Genomic DNA, 18,874 nt, shown 5'->3' on the forward strand with positions numbered 1-18,874 from the left:
TCTGAGCATCATCATTTATAGTAAATGTTACTTGAAGATATATACTTGATGTATTTACAGTAGGCCTATTATAGTGTACCCTGTCCGAATGATGTCTTGCCAACTGTAGAAAATCTTCTCCATCGGGATGAATCCGGATATTACACAACAGTAACAAATCCCCCAAGTGGTGATGCTTAAGGTGTGAACTTGTGCTGAGCCGTACATATTCTATAAGTTTTGCAATTTTTTCCAGATTTTTGACACATTATTGCTATTTTTATACTAGCATAATAAAAGCTAAGTTTTAAGGTTCCCTGTACATAATTTACCTATCTAGTAATATCAGTGCCCATATTAATACAGGTACTACAGCTCCAATCATGGAACAGTCTGTTCCATGCTGGGCGTAGTAGTACTACCTAAAAAAATGTAAAAAATAGAGAGAGAAAAAAAAGCGAAACACCACACACACACTTTGTTAAACACAATATTAAAATACATTGATTTAAAAAAATATATATTATAAAAAATATATTATATTTACATTTAAAGGCCCCTTTATACACTTTTATTATTGTCGGTTACATTTTTAGGTCCCTGCCGGCCCACATAAATTGATCCCTGTTTAAAAATTAACATTAACATTTTTTTTTTGTCTTTCAATTTTCGCGAGTGGGCAAGAAAATTCAGCGCTCAATATTAAAAATGAATGAAGAGTGCATTTCATTATTTTTTTTTTCTAGTTTTCGTTCTAAATCATATTTTCTTTTAATTTTCACTTCACTTTTTTTGCCCCATTTATTTATAAAAAAAATTTCGGGCATTTAGATATGCTGCCATGAATAATTGCGGGGGCAGCAAAAAATCTAATAAATGGGGCTAAAAAAGTAAAGTGAAAATAAAAAAATTATGAAATGCACTCATTCATTTTTAATATTGAGCGCTGAATTTTCTGGTTCCTGACCGCTCCCGAAAATTGAAAGACAAAAAAACAATTTTTAATGTCCATTTTTAAACAGGGATCAATTTATGTGGGTGGGCAGGGACCTAAAAATGTAGCCGACAGTAATAAAAATGTAGAAAGGGGCCATTTAAATGTAAAAATATTATATTTTTTATAATAATTTTTTTTTTTAATTAGTAATGTATTTTAATATTGTGTTTAATAAAGTGTGTGTGTTTCTCTTTTTTTTACTTTTTTAGGTAGTACTACTACTCCCAGCATGGAACAGACTGTTCATGATGGGAGCTGTAGTACCTGTGCTAATAGACAGATCGCCCGGGTGTCACTCCTGACACACGATGAGATTGTCCTATATATTGCAGAGATGGAGCGGCTTTCTCCTGCGTTCATATCTTTGCACTATATTCCGGCCAGTGAGGTGAATAGAATTCACATCACTTATTCATATTTCCCGCAGAGAGCTTTGATTGGCCAGATGGTTCCAGCCACTCACAGCTCTCCATGGGAAATATGAATATTAGGCATATATATGGCATATACTCATATTACAGTGGGACCAGAGAAGAGCGGCCGCCCTCCCGCATCTATAGATTATACAGGACGATCGCATCAGGTGTCAGAAGCGACACTCGCTGCAATCTGTCAATTAATGCAGGTACTACAGCTCCCAGCATGTTGGGAGCAGTAGTACCTGCAGTTAAGGACAGATCACAGCAGGTGTCATTCCTGACACCGGCTGCGATCGTCCTATCTATTGGAGAGTTGCAAACGCAGGAGAAAGCCGCTCGCTTCTATACATTATACAGGACGATCGCAGGGGTGTCGCTAATGAAGAAATTAATAATTTCGAATTGAGACAAAGTTCTGATTCGGTCCGAATCGAATTTTTCATGAAATTCAGAACGAATTTGACTTCGTCCAATTCGATTCACTCATCTCTAGAATAGGGCATTGGGGAACTTTTGTTGAGTGTGCAGAGAAGTTGTTGTATTTTCTTTTGTGCTCCCATTCCTGCCCCCTAGTCCATGTAGGGAGAAAAAAAATCTATGAAAAATCTTTTATCTAAAACCATGTTTTCATGTTTGTAGACAGTGAGGGGGAGAATTATCAAAACCTGTCCAGACTAAAAGTTGCCCAGTTGCCCATAGCAACCAATCGGATTGTTTCTTTCATTTTGCAGAGGCCTTGTTAAAAAATGAAAGAAGCGATCTGATTGGCTGTTATGAGCAACTTTTCCTCTGCACAGGTTTGGAGAAGTCTCCCCCTTAGGCTCCAACTACATGTCAGTCAATGTAAATTGTATCAGCATGGCAATGGTGTCTTACCGGTCACAGTCAGAACCATGCTGGTGGAAGAATAGCCAATGCTATTTCTGGCCACACATTCATATCGTCCTTGGTCTGCAGGGCCGACATCGCGGATAGCTAAATAGCCAGGGCTAATGTGGAATTTCCCACTTTCGGTGACTTGTATGCCATCCTACAACAGAACAGCAGTTCATGTTATCCACATAGCACCAATAAATTCTGGCCCATTATGGCTCAGAAGCTAATGTTTTTACTGGAATACAAATAAACACTTTAGTGCTGACATAAAAAGACTGATGAATCAGTCCCAAAAACCCACTGACAAAGGTACGGTTTGCCAAATGCATATTTGGTTTCAATGGGAAGGAGGGTAATGGCCTAATGTCTATGGCCATGAGAGGAGCAATTTTTATAAATACCAGGTAATCTGTATTAGTAATTCTACAATATACAATTAATGTTTAACATAATATAGGTTTCCAATGTCCCTAAAATACTACTACTATATAGTACTAATATACTACTACTAATATAACGTGTTACCTTGTTCCAGGTTATAATAGGTAAAGGATCTCCTTGGGAGCTGCAAGGAATTTGAACTTCTGAACCAACCTCGGCAGTCATGTCATTGGGCACAGTAGCAAAAACAGGGGTCACTAGAAAAAAAACAACAACACACATTTATGATTAATACACATAGAAAGCAACTCAGGTCACTATATACAGTGGGGATCAAAAGTTTGGGCACCCCAGGTAAAAATTTGTATTAATGTGCATAAAGAAGCCAAGGAAAGAAGGAAAAATCTCCAAAAGGCATCAAATTACAGATTAGACATTCTTATAATATGTTAACAAAAGTTAGATTTTATTACCATCATTCACGCTTTCAAAATAACAGAAAACAAAAAAAATGGCGTCTGCAAAAGTTTGGGCACCCTGCTGAATTTATAGCATGCACTGCCCCCTTTGCAAAGCTGAGACCTGCCAGTGTCATGGATTGTTCTCAATCATCATTGGGAAGACTAAGTGATGTCAATCTCAAAGGTTTTAAATGCCCAGACACATCTGACCTTGCCTCAACAATCAGCACCATGGGTTATTCTAAGCAGTTGTCTAGAAATCTGAAACTGAAAATAGTTGATGCTCACAAAGCTGGGCTATAAGAAGATAGCAAAACTTTTCAGATGTCAATATCCTCTGTTCGGAATGTAATTAAGAAATGGCAGTAATCAGGAACAGTGGAAGTTAAAGCAAGATCTGGAAGACCAAGAAAAATATCAGACAGCCAGAACAGCTCGCAGGATTGTGAGAAAAGCAATTCAAAACCCATGATAGACTGCACAATCCCTCCAGAGAGATCTGGCAGACACTGGAGTTGTGGTACACTATTCCACTATGAAGAGATACTTGTACAAATATGGTCTTCTTGGAAGTCATCAGAAGAAAACCTCTTCTACGTCCTCACCACAAAAATCAGCGTTTGAACTTTGCAAATGAACATATAGACAAGCCTGATGCATTTTGGAAACAAGTTCTGTGGACCGATGAGGTTAAAATTGAACTTTTTGGCTGGAATGAGCAAAGGTACGTTTGGAGAAGAAGGGGAACAGAATTTAAAGGGGTTGTGTGCTGCCCTAGTTTTCGGAGCTCCGCTCACAGCGTCCGGAAGTTCATTACTCCGAACGCTGTGTGCGGGCTTCCGCACGGAAGCCCGCACACAGCGTTCCGAGTAATGAACTTCCGGACGCTGTAGGCGGAGCTCCAAAAGTCAGGGCAGCGCACAACCCCTTTAATGAAAAGAATCTCTGTCCAACTGTTAAGCATGGGGGGGGGAGATCAATTATGCTTTGGGGTTGTATTGCAGCCAGTGGCACAGGGAACATCTCACGAGTAGAAGGAGAAATGGATTCAATAAAATTTCAGCAAATTTAGTTAAAGAGAGGATGGCTGAAGTTAAAGAGAGGATGGCTTCTACAAATGGATAATGATCCTAAACACACCTAGAAATCCACGGGGATTACATCAAGAGGCGTAAACTGAAGGTTTTGCCATGGCCTTCACAATCTCCTGACCTCAACATAATTGAAAATCTATGGCTAGACCTTAAAAGAGCAGTGCGTGACAGACAGCCCAGAAATCTCAAAGAACTGGAAGACTTTTGTAAGGAAGAATGGGCAAAAATACCTCAAACAAGAATTGAAAGACTCTTGGCTGGCTACAAAAAGCATTTACAAGCTGTGCTACTTGCCAAAGGGGGCAGCACAAGATATTAACTCTGCAGGGTGCGCACACTTTTGCAGATGCCATTTTTTTGTTTTCTGTTATTTTGAAAGTGTAAATGATGGAAATAAAATCTAACTTTTGTTGACATATAAGAATGTCTAATCTGTAATTTGATGCCTTTTGGAGATTTTTCCATCTTTCCTTGGCTTCTTTATGCACATTAATACAAATGTTTACCTGGGGTGGCCAAACTTTTGATCCCCACTGTACAGTACAATGGTCCCTCAAGTTACAATATGAATAGGTTCCAGGATGAGCAATGTAGTTTGAGACCATTGTATGTTGAGCCTATAAAACTCTATGGAAACCTGGTAATTAGTTCTGAAGCCCCAAAATGTCATCCAAAAATGGGAAAAAGGTGAGGGATTAAGGGTAATAACTAATACGGATAAAGACAGTCCTTACATATAAAAGTAAGAAAGATCTGCTAGAAGCTGTAAATCACAGTCTATCAAGACTACCGGAGCTTCTTCAGGGTCCTGTACAGTACACACAATGTCCTAAAAAAGTTACATTGAGCCGCCCTCACCTGGTGACCAAAGGAACAGCTAATCCCTGGCACAGGTAAAGAGTACAGAACATGGAATACCTCTATGTACTCAAGAGAGGTGCTACCAGGCAGAATCAAAAATTTAACAAAATTATAAAATGTACTTTCCATCAAACATATAGGGGGAGATTTATCAAAACGTGTCCAGAATAAACAATCAGATCGCTTTTTATTTTATTTTTTCAGAGACATTTTTAAAAATGAAAAAAAAAAATAAAGCGATCTGATTGGTTGCTATGGGCAACTTAGCAACTTTTCCTCTGGACAGGCTTTGATAAATCCCCCCGTTAGATCTCACGCCGCATTTTAACTTAGTATTAAAGGGGCTAGGATCAGAGAAACATAGCTGCTTTCTTCCAGAAACAGCACCACCCTTGAGTTCAGGTTATGTGTGGTATTGCTGTTCAGTTGCATTGAAGTTAATAGAGTCAAGCTGTAATATCACACACGAGCGGTGAAAGAATTCCAGCACTCACGATAATGCTTAAATCACCTTCGGTGTTTTATTCACATGAATGCTATGGAACAGCAAAATTGCGACACGTCGCAATTTTGCTGTTCCATAGCATTCATGTGAATAAAACACCGAAGGTGATTTAAGCATTATCGTGAGTGCTGGGATTCTTTCACCTCTCTTGAAATCATTTGTCCACGAGCACCACAGCTACATACGAGTGCAGACTCCTACTACCTACCAGTAATACCACACACAACCTGAGGGCAGGTGTGGCGCTGTTTTTAGAAGAAAAGCAATGTTTTTCTAATCCCGGATAACCCCTTTGATTGTATTAAACTCTATAGACCATTAGCTTGTGTTAGCGGGCTGAAATTCTGCCACAGTGCTCAGAGATCGTCCTTTGTCAAAATATTAAACATCCAAATGCGTAAGAGGTGTTCTCGGTAGCGCCCCCTTACCTCTGGCTTGTACGGTCAGCTGTGCCGAAGTACTTTTAGATCCCACGATATTCACAGCCTGACACTCGTACTGTCCCTGGTCGTGGAGAGCAACGCGAAGTATCCGTAGGGTCCCAGTGGGCAAAACTTGATGCCTTCTGTCAACAGACAGCTGGTTCCCTAACAAGGAACACAGTCATTATCCAATAAACACTGATAACCAGGTTAAATAAACATCTCGGCAGAGTTTATTTCATATTACCGTAATCTCTAAAAGAATAAAGATAAAAAACAGCCATGCTGAAAATATAAGTATAATACAAAATAGAACAACACAACGGCTCCAATCACCTCCATTTCACGATCAATCCCCTCCATGTCATGTCCAATACTATTCATCCAACCACTTCCTGTCCAGTCTCCTCCACTTCCTGTCCAATCTCCTCCACTTCCTGTCCAGTCTCCTCCACTTCCCGTCCAGTCTCCTCCCCTTCCTGTCCAGTCCCCTCCCCTTCCTGTCCAGTCCCCTCTACTTCCTGTCCAGTCCCCTCTACTTCCTGTTTCAACCCCCCCCCCCCCCCCCTCTTAATTTCATATTTATCCATGCTATTAGCCAATATTCTAATTTGCTAAATCTAATATGGTGCTGGGGCATGGTAAAAACATTTAAAAAAAAGACCAATGCTTACCCAGCCCCAGTCCCCCATTGGTCTGCCACATGTCTCCTGTCCCAATGTCTTCTCTGCGCCAAATACTGGCCAAGACTGGACACTACTGCAGCCAATGGGAGTGGGAAGGTCCTGCAACCAGCTGCTTGTCTCGGAAGAAAAAAGCACATAGAAGACACGGGGACTGCACAGAGGAGAGCAGGCGCCGTGGCAGACTAACGGGGGACCAGGGCTAGGTAAGCTATTTTTTTTTTCTTTTTTTTTTTAAACCCAGCACCATATTACACAAACACGGTGGTCGGGTGGAAGGTAGCAGCCGGACTCACATGGGAGTCTGATCTAAGCCACTGAAATAAATTACAAGGTGATAATTGCAGTATTTTGCACACATGGGCAGTATCACAAGCCCTACCAATCAGTCATTAATAGAAAACCACTGCCAGCTGAAGTGAAAGAAACTGATTTTGTGAAAATGTGAGAGGGGCGCCTGTAAAGGTTTAGGATATAAATAATTTCCTAAAGATGAGGTGTTGAAAAAAATATGACTGTACTGCACAGTCAATCAGGCATACAGTTGTCTATGTCTAAGGCATATACACACTCTGCAGACCATTTCAAATAGACCCAAAAAGTGAAGTGTGACCTTAAAGGGGTACTCCGGTAGAAAACAATTTTTTTTTTTTTTTATATCAACAGGTGCCAGAAAATTAAACAGATTTGTAAATTACTTCTATTTAAAAAATCTTAACCCTTCCAGTACTTATCAGCTGCTGTATGCTACAGAGGAAGTTATTTTCTTTTTGAATTTCTTTTCTGTGTGACCATGGTGCTTTCTACTGACACCTCTGCCCATGTCAGGAACTGTCCAGAGCAGGATAGGTTTTCTATGGGGATTTTCTCCTGCTTTGGACAGTTCCTGATATGGACAGAGGTGTCAGCAGAGAGGACTGTGGTCAGAAGGAAAACAACTATGCAACTTCCTCTGTAGCATACAGCAGCTGATAAATACTGGAAGGATTAAGAATTTTAAATAGAAGCAAGTTACAAATCTGTTTAACTTTCTGGCACCAGTTGATTAAATAAATAAAAAAAGAAAAATCACCCCTTTAACATCAAACAGTGAACAACAAATCATTCAATTTGTGAATTTTTTTTATCCTTAAAGGGAAAACAACCTATTGTTTAAATCAAGTTTTTAGGGTTACTATATATATATAATTTTTTTTTTTTTTTTTTTTTTATGGAGATTTATTTTTCTAATTTTCTTTTTTACCAATTTTTTTTTTTAAGTAATAATAATCCTCAAACTTTCCATTCTGACCACTAGGCCTAAAACTAAGCGGATACTTTTTGTTCTATACAGATCATTTCCCAGTAATGCCTTTCTTCTCAGGACTACATTGTAAGGCGACAACCTGTAGAATGACCTCTGAAAATGTCATATAGAATGCTCAGTAAAGTCTCCAATTTGTACGAACGGAACAGCTTCAGTCTATTGTTTACAATGTCCATGGTTCTTGCTGTAAAGCAGTGTTTTCCAAACAGTGTGCCTCCAGCTGTTGCAAAACTACAACTCCCAGCATGCCTGGACAGCCAAAGGCTGTCCAGGCATGCTGGGAGTTGCAGTTTTGCAACAGCTGGTGACACACTCTTTGGAGAACACTGCTGAACAGCAAGAACCATGGACATTGTAAACAATAGACTGAAGCTGTTCCGTTCGTACAAATTGGAGACTTTGCTTCCGTTCGTAGCATATCAGTAATTGCTGTAAAACAACTCCGGCAAGATGGCTGTCCCCATAATAATGCACAAAAAATGAAGTTTAAAAAAAAAAAAAATTCTCGGTGTTCCATCCCTTTAAGAAATCTTTTCATTTCCTTGACCCCATACAACATTCTGTTCCCATTTAGGGGGAGATATTTGAAATCTTTTTGCAAACATCCATCTACTTGAGGAAATAAGATGTGATAAAGCCCCTGTGGAAGGTGCGGACTGGCACAGACAGGGCCGTACTCCAGACTCCCCACAAACACGCTGCATTCCTTTACTTTACGGGCTCCAAATTTCGACTTTAGCTGTTTTTTTGTTTTTTTTGTTTTTTTTAATCCTTCATATATGTAAGACATTCTACATAGCTAAACCAGTTTAATGCAAGCAAAATACTGTAATCAAAAATTCATATCTAGGCAATCAGACATAAGGTGTATTCCTAAGGGAAAAAGAAAACCCAATTTAAATAATAAATTCAAGACCATGATGCTGTGTGTCAGGGACTGAATTAAAGGGGTACTCTGGTGATTTTATTTTATTATTTTTATTTTTTTCAAATCAACTGGCTCCAGAAAGTTAAACAGATTTGAAAATTACTTCTATATAAAAATCTTTATCCGTCCAGTACTTATCAGCTACTGTATTCTACAGGAGTCGGGAAGGAATTTTTACCTCTAGTATGAGGGTTTTTTTGGCCTTCCCCTGGATCAACTCAGTAGAGACTCATTAGGGATATAGGTTGAACTAGATGGACTCTTTTTTTCAACCTTATGAACTATGTTACTATGTTACAGAGGAAGTTGTGTAGCTCTTTCCAGACTGACCACAGTGCTCTCTGCTGACACCATTGTCCATGTCAGTAATTGTCCAGAGTAGTAGCAAATCTCCAAAGCAAATCTCTCCTGCTCTGGACAGTTCCTGACACGGACAGAGGTGTCAGCAGAGAGCACTGTGGTCAGACTGAAAAAAAAAAATTTAATAAAAACCACACAACTTCCTCTGGAACATACAGCAGCTGATAAGTACTGGAAGGATTAAGATTTTTGAATAGAAGTAATTTATAAATCTGTTTAACTTTCTGGCACTAGTTGAGTTGAAAAAAAATATTTTCCACCGGAGTATCCCCTTTAAAGGGGTACTCCGGGGAACACAACTTATTCCCTATCCACTGTATAGGGGATAGGTGTTTGATCATGGGGGGGGGTCTAACCGCTGGGACCAACTTGATCTCCTGTATGGGGTACCATCGCAGCCGATGATTGATTCAGCAGGCCGTCACTCCTACTCATCTCGGAAGGTGGGGGCCGGAGTGCTCAGGAGTGGTGAGAGCCAGGGACCGCATGGAAGGTACCAACGGTTGGACCCTCCCAAATCAGACATTTATCCCATATCCTGTGGATAGCGCCTGCTCGATCTGTAGATCCAGTGAGGAGATCTCACTGGCAGCTACTGCCAAGGCAACATGCGACTCACACACATGCCCTTATGTAATTTATCAGACTCGTGCACGGAACTCCCTTCACTTCAGACAGCTGCCTTAGTAACCTTACAGCCCTGTGCAGACAAACCATGTAAGGATCGTGAGCTGAACTTTAGTTGACATGGCCAAACAAGACCATTTAGGAATCATGCACACTACCGATACTCCGCTTGAGCAGAATCAACTTGCAGCACAATCCCATTGTTTTCAATGGGATTCTGCTGCTCTGTATGTACTTCGGAAGTTCCAGTGCCGAACTTCTACCTGTATATTCAGGTTAGTGCAGATGACTGTCGCTGTCTGTTTTTCCTTTAAGTCATGTGGGAGTCACCGATGTCGGTGACTCCCACTTTTTTACACTAATAACAATAGTTCAAGTCGGTGATTTCTTTAAGTCATGTGGACTCCTTTTTAAAAATCTGTCTCAAATGTCATTTTTTTTTTTTATTCCACATTCTAGATTTTCTCTTGTCTGAACATCCTAAATTTTACTAAATTTAAACACTAGGGTGGGGGGTATTAAAGGGGTATTCCGCTGCTCAGCGTTTGGAACAAACTGTTCCGAACGCTGGAGCTAGCAGCTTGTGATGTCATAGCCCCGCCCCCTCATGACATCATGCCCCGACCCCTCAATGCAAGTCTATGGGAGGGGGCGTGACAGCGTCACGCCCCATCTCATAGACTTGCATTGAGGGGGTGGGGCGTGATGTAAAGAGGGGGCAGGGCGTGATGTAAAGAGGGGGCGGGGCTATGTCACGAGCTCCCGGCACCAGCGTTCGGAATAGTTTGTTCCAAACGTTGAGCAGTGGAGTACCCCTTCAAATGTTAACATTGCCAAGTATTCAGTATAGCATCTACCAAAGATATTTTCTATTCTACCCCGTACAGTTTTCTTCTTACCTCCTTTGGTCCAGGCAATAACTGGCGATGGGTTCCCCTGTGCTTCACAATGGAAGTCTACAGTGTGGCCTTCAAATACATTCCGATCCTGTGGAACAACCGAGAACTGTGGGATGGCTGGAAAGAAAGAGAAACAACCATACGTAACAGTCTTGAGATCTTCTTGGGAATCACTCTGCCTCCCGTGTGGTACGGAATACAAATTAGAAAAGTTCAAGGTTGTGACTAATAAAGTCATAATAATTTAATAAAAAAAATAAAAAAAATCACTAAAAATAATAACACCAGAAGGAGTGGTGCTGATCAAGCAGAACATTTTTTGACTCCATCAGCACCATTCATCACACATTATCTCCGCTTTAGGGTCTATATTTTTTTTATTTATTTTTGTTAGAAGAACGTCCTGACTAAGCACGGCTCATAATTCACTTAAGTTTTCCTTTACTGACAGAACGAAGGAACAATCCCCAATGTAGGTCTAGTTGATTTGTGAGAGTAGAGAGCAGCCAGATGGCCCAAGGGGGAGTATGATTATTTAAGGCACTTAAGGTGAGGGGAGGACATTGATGAAAACAAGACTGCAGTTTGGCCGGCAAGCTCCTCTAGGACATGGGACCTCACAGCTGTTATACAGACACTAAATAAGTATATAAGACACAGAACCTTACACGGCAGACACAACAGCACCCATTTCTGTAGAGCCCCAGATATAGCAGAACGGATGTAATAGGAAAGAATATAAGCCTATCAGCCAAAGTATGTTTAGCGTATATTCACACAATGGATTTTTATTTTACATTTTACTGGCTTTCAATAGGAATCTGCACCCATCTCCCCAATTTCATGACATCTTCAATAAAGGATATGAGGTGTGCCCTCAATGTCCTTTAAAAAAAAAAAAAAAAATATATATATATATATATATATATACACATATATACATATATATACATATACATATATATATATATATATATACACATATATATATATATATATATATATATATATATATATATATATATATATATATATTATCCGAATACAAGAAGAAGCGGCACTCCAAAATAGCTTCAAAAGCTGTGGTTTATTCACCCATCATGTGAATGGTGCTACGTTTCGGTCTCCACAATGAGACCTTTCTCAAGCCCTCAAGGGATTTGATTACCAAGGGATATTAAGTCCTATCTCTAAGAGCAGAGCACCCACTTGGACCGGGAGTCCTATACACAGTGCTGGTCCTTCCTCCTGATATAGAGATATATATATATATATATATATATATATATATATATATATATATATAGATGCAAATCATAAAATGTTGCAGTATCTTGTAATACCTTTTTTATTGGACTATTTTATTGGGCACCTATGAGGCTAACACATTGTGGAAGACAAGCTAAGCTTCTGGGGTAACGGAGAACTCACAATTAAAGGGGGTACATCACAGGCCAGCATTTGGAACATTTGGCTCCGAACGCTGTGTGCACGCGCGCGCTGCGTGGGTCGGTCACGCCCCCTCGTGACATCAGACCATGCCACTTAATGCAAATCTATGGACCATCAGACTTCCATTGAGGGGGCGTGGCAGATTCCCGTAGCGCGCACACAGCGTTTGGAACTACATGTTCCGAACGCTGGCAAGTGGAGTACCCCTTTAAATTCTAACCCAAGTAATGCTGAGATTTCCATTGTCTATAAATGTGACCATTCGGAATTAAAACACACAGAGAACACCTACCTTGGACTATGATGTAACCAGTTGAGTGAATAGTATCCACCGTGTTGGTTGCAAAACATGTGTACTCCCCAGCATCCTCTTGGTTGACTTCCTGAATGTACAGTCCTCCAGAAGGTGTAATAGTGATGCGAGGGTCACTGGGTAGTGGGGTCCTATCCCCTCTGGTCCATGTTATTCTCGGTTGTGGTTGACCAGCGGCACTGCACTCCAGTGTGACACTTTCACCAACCAACACTTCTGTATTTTGTGGTTGTATCACAAAACTTGGGCGGGCTGTTTAGGATAAAAATGAAATGGAAATAAAAAGTGGGCGCATGCTTTTAGCCCTCTTGATCGGCTCTTAAGATCTCCATAGACTTTACTAAAAAGTCACCAGACCCTGCCAATTTCAGGATCAGCCAACCCTCTAATATGCATGGGGGCTCCCAACAGACTATGTCGGAAGAGAAGGTTCAGGAATGTTAGGTTTCTTTTTAAATGCTTGAACCCTTTATTTTCCAGCAATTAAGCCACCACCAGAGCTATCTGGCAGTGACTTATCTCCACTTCCTCATTTACAACACAATTTCTTTGGCTAAGCCGAACATTCCCGTTTTAGGGCTGAATGGAAAAGATAGGTACCGGGCAAACAAATTCTCAACCAACAGCTACTCATAGGGGGACATTTATCATTGGCTTTACACCACTTCAATGTTCTAAATTTCCTTGCAAATTTTGTGCAATTTTTTTTAGAACATCTTTCAAAGTTGTCCACTTTTTGGTGCAAAATTTATCAAGTCCTTTGCACCTTTTTGGTAAATTTTGAGTAACTGTGCAAACAATACACCAAGCAAACAGGGGTAAAATCTATTCTACCCTACACCAACATTGCTAAATGTTGCTTATACAGTACTTATACATTGATATCATTGCTTATACAGTGCCAAACTTTTCTGCAGCACAGTACATGGACGGTCACCATTCACATTAGCCCGTGCCCCCCCCCCCCCCCCCCCAACATCATTTCCATGCATCATGTCAGACACAAGGGAATTATGGAAAGTCAAATCACTTATCAGTGTTTTTGGAGTATGGGAAGAAATAAGAGAACATGGAGGAATCCCACACAGATGGGGGGAGAACATAAAAACTGTGGTTTTCCTTGGTCAGATCTGAAACCACTACTGCAAGTCAACAATGCTAACGGGTGAACCACTATGTTGTACCTATGTTGAAGGGAAGAATACAGAGACCCAGATAGGTACCCAAAGTGGTACACAGAGTACCACAGGCCTTTGGGTCTGTAACTTAGGACTGTAGGGACTTGTGTGATTTGGTTAGGGGGGTCAATTAAACCTTCAAGAATACCTTTCATTTTTACTAACTTTCGTCAATTAGACTTCGTATGAATCTTTATAAGGCTTGCTTAGATTTCACAGAAGAACTGAGCAGAAATGAAAGAGGGGCATAGCACTTAGCTGTGTGCTTGCAGCCCTTTATTTTAGTGATCAGTTGTGGTCTCAGCATGAGGACCCGCACCGACAAACACATCTGACATATGACTATAACACGTCAGAAGTTTGTAAAAAAATGATAGGTATCCTTTGAGCTAAGAGGAGGAGATCTTCTTATCCTTTTAGCTGGACAGAATATTGTGAATAGATGCTATGTTCGCCATTTACACATACAATTGTAACACGAAAGATTTCAGCAGCTTTAATACTTAGATATCTGAGCGGACACTAAGAGAAAATGGACAGAAATGTACATAAACACCAAACTAACCCTTCCGCATAGTAGAAACCCAAATAATTACTAGATTTATAGAACATTTATATGGCTTCACCTGGCGTCCCGTAATATCGAAGCGTGACCTCATGTGTCTTCACTTCCCCGGCTACATTCTTTGCCATACACTGATAAATCCCCTGGTCAGTCTCCTGAGTATTCTGGATCATCAATGTTCCATCTTCTAGGAGATTCAGTCGGTGATCCTCTTTCATGCTCAATTCATTTCTAGGTTAACGAAATATGCTATTTTTTCCGCAGTCAGCATTTGCGTTATACAAAAGAAAATAAACGCGAACGTGCAAGTATGAAAAGTAGTATTTCTGGCACAGTTGATTTGAAAACATTTTCTTTTCTCCGGAGTACTCCTTTAAAGGGGTACTCCGCTGCTCAGCGTTTGGAACAAAATGTTCCGAATGCTTAGAGCCAGTACCGGGAACTTGTGGCGTTAGAGCCCCGCCCCTCATGATGTCAGGCCCGCCCCCTCAATGCAAGTCTATGGGAGGGGGCGTGACAGCTGTCACACCCCCTCCCATAGACTTGCATTGAGGGGGTGGGCGTGATGTCATGAGGGGCGGGGCTATGACGCCACGAGCTCCCGGAACTGGCTCTAAGCATTCGGAACATTTTGTTCTAAACGTTGAGCAGCAGAGTACCCCTTTAACTATAACTTAAGGATCAAGAAAATAACAGCCCTTTATAAACATTTCATATATACCCCTGAGCTCTAAAGACTGCAAAACTAACCGCCTATTAATATTATCAGGTCTGTTGTAGCGGAAAGCTCATATTTCACTTCCCTTTAAAATCCAGGATCACAAAAATGTTAATCTTATTAACCTCAATAGTTGAGGACAAAAGTTTCAATGTCAGCGCTTCAAAAACACTCTGCCCCTGCCCTGACTCCACAGGTGCGTGCCTCCCCAGAACCATTAACCTTCCAGTGACCAGAACCATTAGAGTTTGTAAATTGCCAATATTCAATATCTAACACATGGACCACTAAACAGGAGTTTATCATCTGGCAATAAACCATGGCCATTGTTTCCTATTAAACGTACTTGTTGCGGAGCCAGATGATTTCTGGTTTGGGATTGCCTTCAGCTCGACATGTGAAGTACACAGTGTTCCCAAAGGTAACGTCCACATCTTGAGGCTCTGAGGTAATCCTTGGCCGCTCTGTGTCGTAAATAGAAATCATTTGCAAAGACTTCGAGGAATCATTAACCATTATCAAACATTTTTACCTAGTTTATATAATGCTAAAGCTCAGCTTTTTATACCAAAAATTTTATGGGATGACAACCACCTTGTTGACCACCGTAGGTCAAACTCTTCGCGATCAGTTGCTAATGCCAGGAACATACAGACAACCACACATTTCTCCTGCACAGAATACTGCTAGGGAAACCCAATACTTCATGGAGTCCATTCAAAAGAATAGATGACCATGTTATCCATAGCTGTGATGGTTTCTTTTCATATCGGCACTCTTCTGTTAACAGGACATATGGACAAGAGCAATTTTCTATTCCTATTCCACCAGAGAAGAATTATGATAAGATTGTGAAACCAGAAGCCATGGAGATGATAGGTTAGGATAAAAGTGGTCACAGAAAAGAGAAGGGCCACTGTACAAAAACAGAATGTAGACCTCTCATTCTGCTAATAGCTCATGTAAAGGGAACCAGTCATGGCACCTAAACCAGGGATCATTGGAGTGTCTCAGGTGACTTCTGTTTGCCCTGCCATCCTTGACTGATAGACTTTTCCTTATACCCAAACAGGAAGCGATCCATCATTCAAGACTGGTTGGGCAAGGAGAAGCTACCAGGGACCATGCCAATTACTCATGGGGATTTCTGGTCCTTGTACATCTACATATAGCTTGTTGGCCCTCAATTTGGAAGGTTGTGATCACTTTAAGCCAGACAGACACATTCAATTTTAGCAGGATTGTTTGACCATCTAATACAGGGGTCTCAAATTCGCGGCCCGCGGAACGAAAGTTTGTGGCACGCACCACGTATGTGTAATTTGTATTGCCCTGACGCCCGGGACATGCCTCGGACAAGCAGCGCTAAATGCCGGAAACCTTCACTTACCCCGCCCTCCTCCTCCCGGTCTCCGGCCCGAGTCTCATGAGGGACGTCGCGCATGTGACGCCCCTCCGCAGACCAGCACAGGAGGACGTCAGTGACGTCACTCGTTAGGCCGGAGAGGAGAAGCACAGTGCAGGACAGGTAAAGTGTGTCTATGTGTGTGTGCATGTGTGGGAGTCTGTCTGTGTGTGTGTGTGTGTGTTTGTGAGCGCGTGAGTCGGGGGGGGGGGTGCGTCGACGACAACAATTCTACATAATGTGGGGAACCCGCTCCTACCTAATGTGGGGAACCCGCTCCTACCTAATGTGGGGAACCCGCTCCTACCTAATGTGGGGAACCCGCTCCTACCTAATGTGGGGAACCCGCTCCTACCTAATGTGGGGAACCTGCTACTACCTATTGTGGGGAACCTGCTGCCTACCTAATGTGGGGAACCCCCAGAAGTAGCACCCCCATCATCAGTCAGCTCATGCTAATACCACACGGGGGGTAGGGGGAATGGGGGGGGTTGCTGGTGGATGATGGGGGTACTACTGCTGGTGGGGGGTGTTGCTGGTGGATGATAAGGGCGCATGATGGGGGCATTATATGTAAGGGGTGCATGCAGCCCAGCCTCACCCAGCTGCTACCTCCATTGGCCCCTGAATAATTTGAGTTTGAGACCCCTGGGTGAGAGAACGGTTGGGCATGCTAGATTTCAACAGGCCTGAACCTTTGATACCTGGGAATACAAGCCACCATCAGAGGTATCTGGCAGTGACTTTCTACCCTCTTCCCATTCAGAATACATGTGCACTTGGCTGAATTTGCATGTGTAGGAGAGAATCATTCTGTCAACCATTCAGCTATCTGAAATAAATTGCCGTTGTCTATAAGCATCAGCTCCAGATTCACCCGGGGACTCACCACAATTCAGTTCTGCCTGTGTAATGGTGGATAGAGATCTTCCCTGCAGTCTTCGTGGGTACTCACAAGTAGCGGCTGCTTGGGCATTACCAGATTCCGAGTAGATCTTCAGAAGATCCGCCAGCCAAAGGATCTCACAGTCACAATGGAGAGCATTGGAATCCAAACGCCTGTTTATAATACACACGCCAATAACTTCAAGGTCATAATAAAGAATCATTCATCAGATTAGAACCAAATAGCACTACATAAGGAGAGGACTAAGTAACATAAATAATGCTAAGTATATATACATACACACACAGGTAAATGATGGTTTCTGAAGTTGCAGCCAGAACCAAAGGCAATAGGGCAATCTTCATTATAGAAAACAAAAACACAGACAGTGAAGCCCTACAGGGCAGCAGGACTGAGGTTATAAACTATAAAGCTCTGTTCACACCACATGCTTGTATTGATTCTTCTATTTTATTCCCAATTTTACATTGTCAGATTCCCAACACTGATCTTTCTCTTCAATTATCTCATGTACAAGACTAATACAGTCAAAAAGTTACTGATCCACACATTTTCCAAATTCGGGACCATTACTTAAGGAACACCCACAAAATAACAAGGGGTGCATAAACTGCTCCTTTTTTTGTAGCTAACTTCACTATAAGATCAGAAGTGTTGGCAAGTATGGAGAGAAATGAGAAGATCAAATTGTTGAAGTTGGACAACCATTAATTTCCAGAACCAAATAGGTTAAAAGAATCCTCAAACTTTATTGTAACAACAGAAACATTTCTGACAAGTGGGCCATAAGAATCCAGTGATCGATTTTAAATAAATCTATGAGCCATAACAAAGGGATTCTTGAGGGTTTCCATGAATAGCCTATATCTAGGATAGGCCTTCAATGCAGAATCAATGGGGGAGGACCGTAGGAACCCCTATTGATCAAACAAACAAAGGGTTAATCAGTTTTCCTTTTCTGCCTTGCATAGCACAACAAAACCCAGAGTTGTACTGGTCCGCCAAAGGATTCAGTGGGCCCCTGTTTTGACACAATGGGCCTCAAGAATGCCACATTAGAAGGTCTCCCCATATAGAACTAACACAAGGGTCGATGGCCGGCATTTATCATTGTAGGTGTAAGTGAAGCATTTATCATTGTAGGCGTAAGTAAAGCATTTATCTTTGTAGGTGTAAGTGACGCATTTTTCTACACCTTTTTTTTTTGTGTACTGGTAATGTGTAGGAACACCAACTTTATTAAATGGTCACAGAGAATTTCATAAATTTTGTGCAGGTCACATTTTCTGAAATTTCTCTCTTCACCAAAAAGCTAAGCTAAGTCTGGGCTGGTGTAGTTTTAGAGACTTTTCAGTGGCTTTGCGCCTTTTTACAAAAAGGCGCAGTTAATAAAACCCTTCCATATAATGTGCATTGCCAAAATCAATGGATTGCAAATCAAAACCAGCAGAAATGTGTAAACCAAAAGGCACAAAAAAGGCGCAAAGAAAACCTACTTGCGCTTTTTTGCGCCTTTTGTAGACACAAAAAAACTGTCT

General features: G+C 41.3%; 1 protein-coding gene across 3 annotated transcripts in view; it reads right to left on the bottom strand.

Annotated features, from left to right (window-relative positions):
- Positions 1-18,874, bottom strand: part of PXDN (peroxidasin) — a 140,440-nt gene that overhangs the window by 26,012 nt on the left and 95,554 nt on the right. For all 3 annotated transcript variants that reach the window (XM_056564075.1, XM_056564077.1, XM_056564076.1), the window contains 8 exons: positions 17,319-17,488; positions 15,371-15,488; positions 14,368-14,537; positions 12,543-12,815; positions 10,799-10,915; positions 6,002-6,160; positions 2,797-2,909; positions 2,272-2,425 (listed from right to left, as the gene is read on the bottom strand). In XM_056564075.1, the coding sequence (XP_056420050.1) occupies positions 2,272-2,425; positions 2,797-2,909; positions 6,002-6,160; positions 10,799-10,915; positions 12,543-12,815; positions 14,368-14,537; positions 15,371-15,488; positions 17,319-17,488 (1,274 nt within the window). The remainder of the gene's footprint in view (positions 1-2,271; positions 2,426-2,796; positions 2,910-6,001; positions 6,161-10,798; positions 10,916-12,542; positions 12,816-14,367; positions 14,538-15,370; positions 15,489-17,318; positions 17,489-18,874) is intronic.

Source organism: Hyla sarda, chromosome 3, assembly GCF_029499605.1.
Source record: "Hyla sarda isolate aHylSar1 chromosome 3, aHylSar1.hap1, whole genome shotgun sequence".
Classification (NCBI taxonomy): Eukaryota; Metazoa; Chordata; class Amphibia; order Anura; family Hylidae; genus Hyla; species Hyla sarda.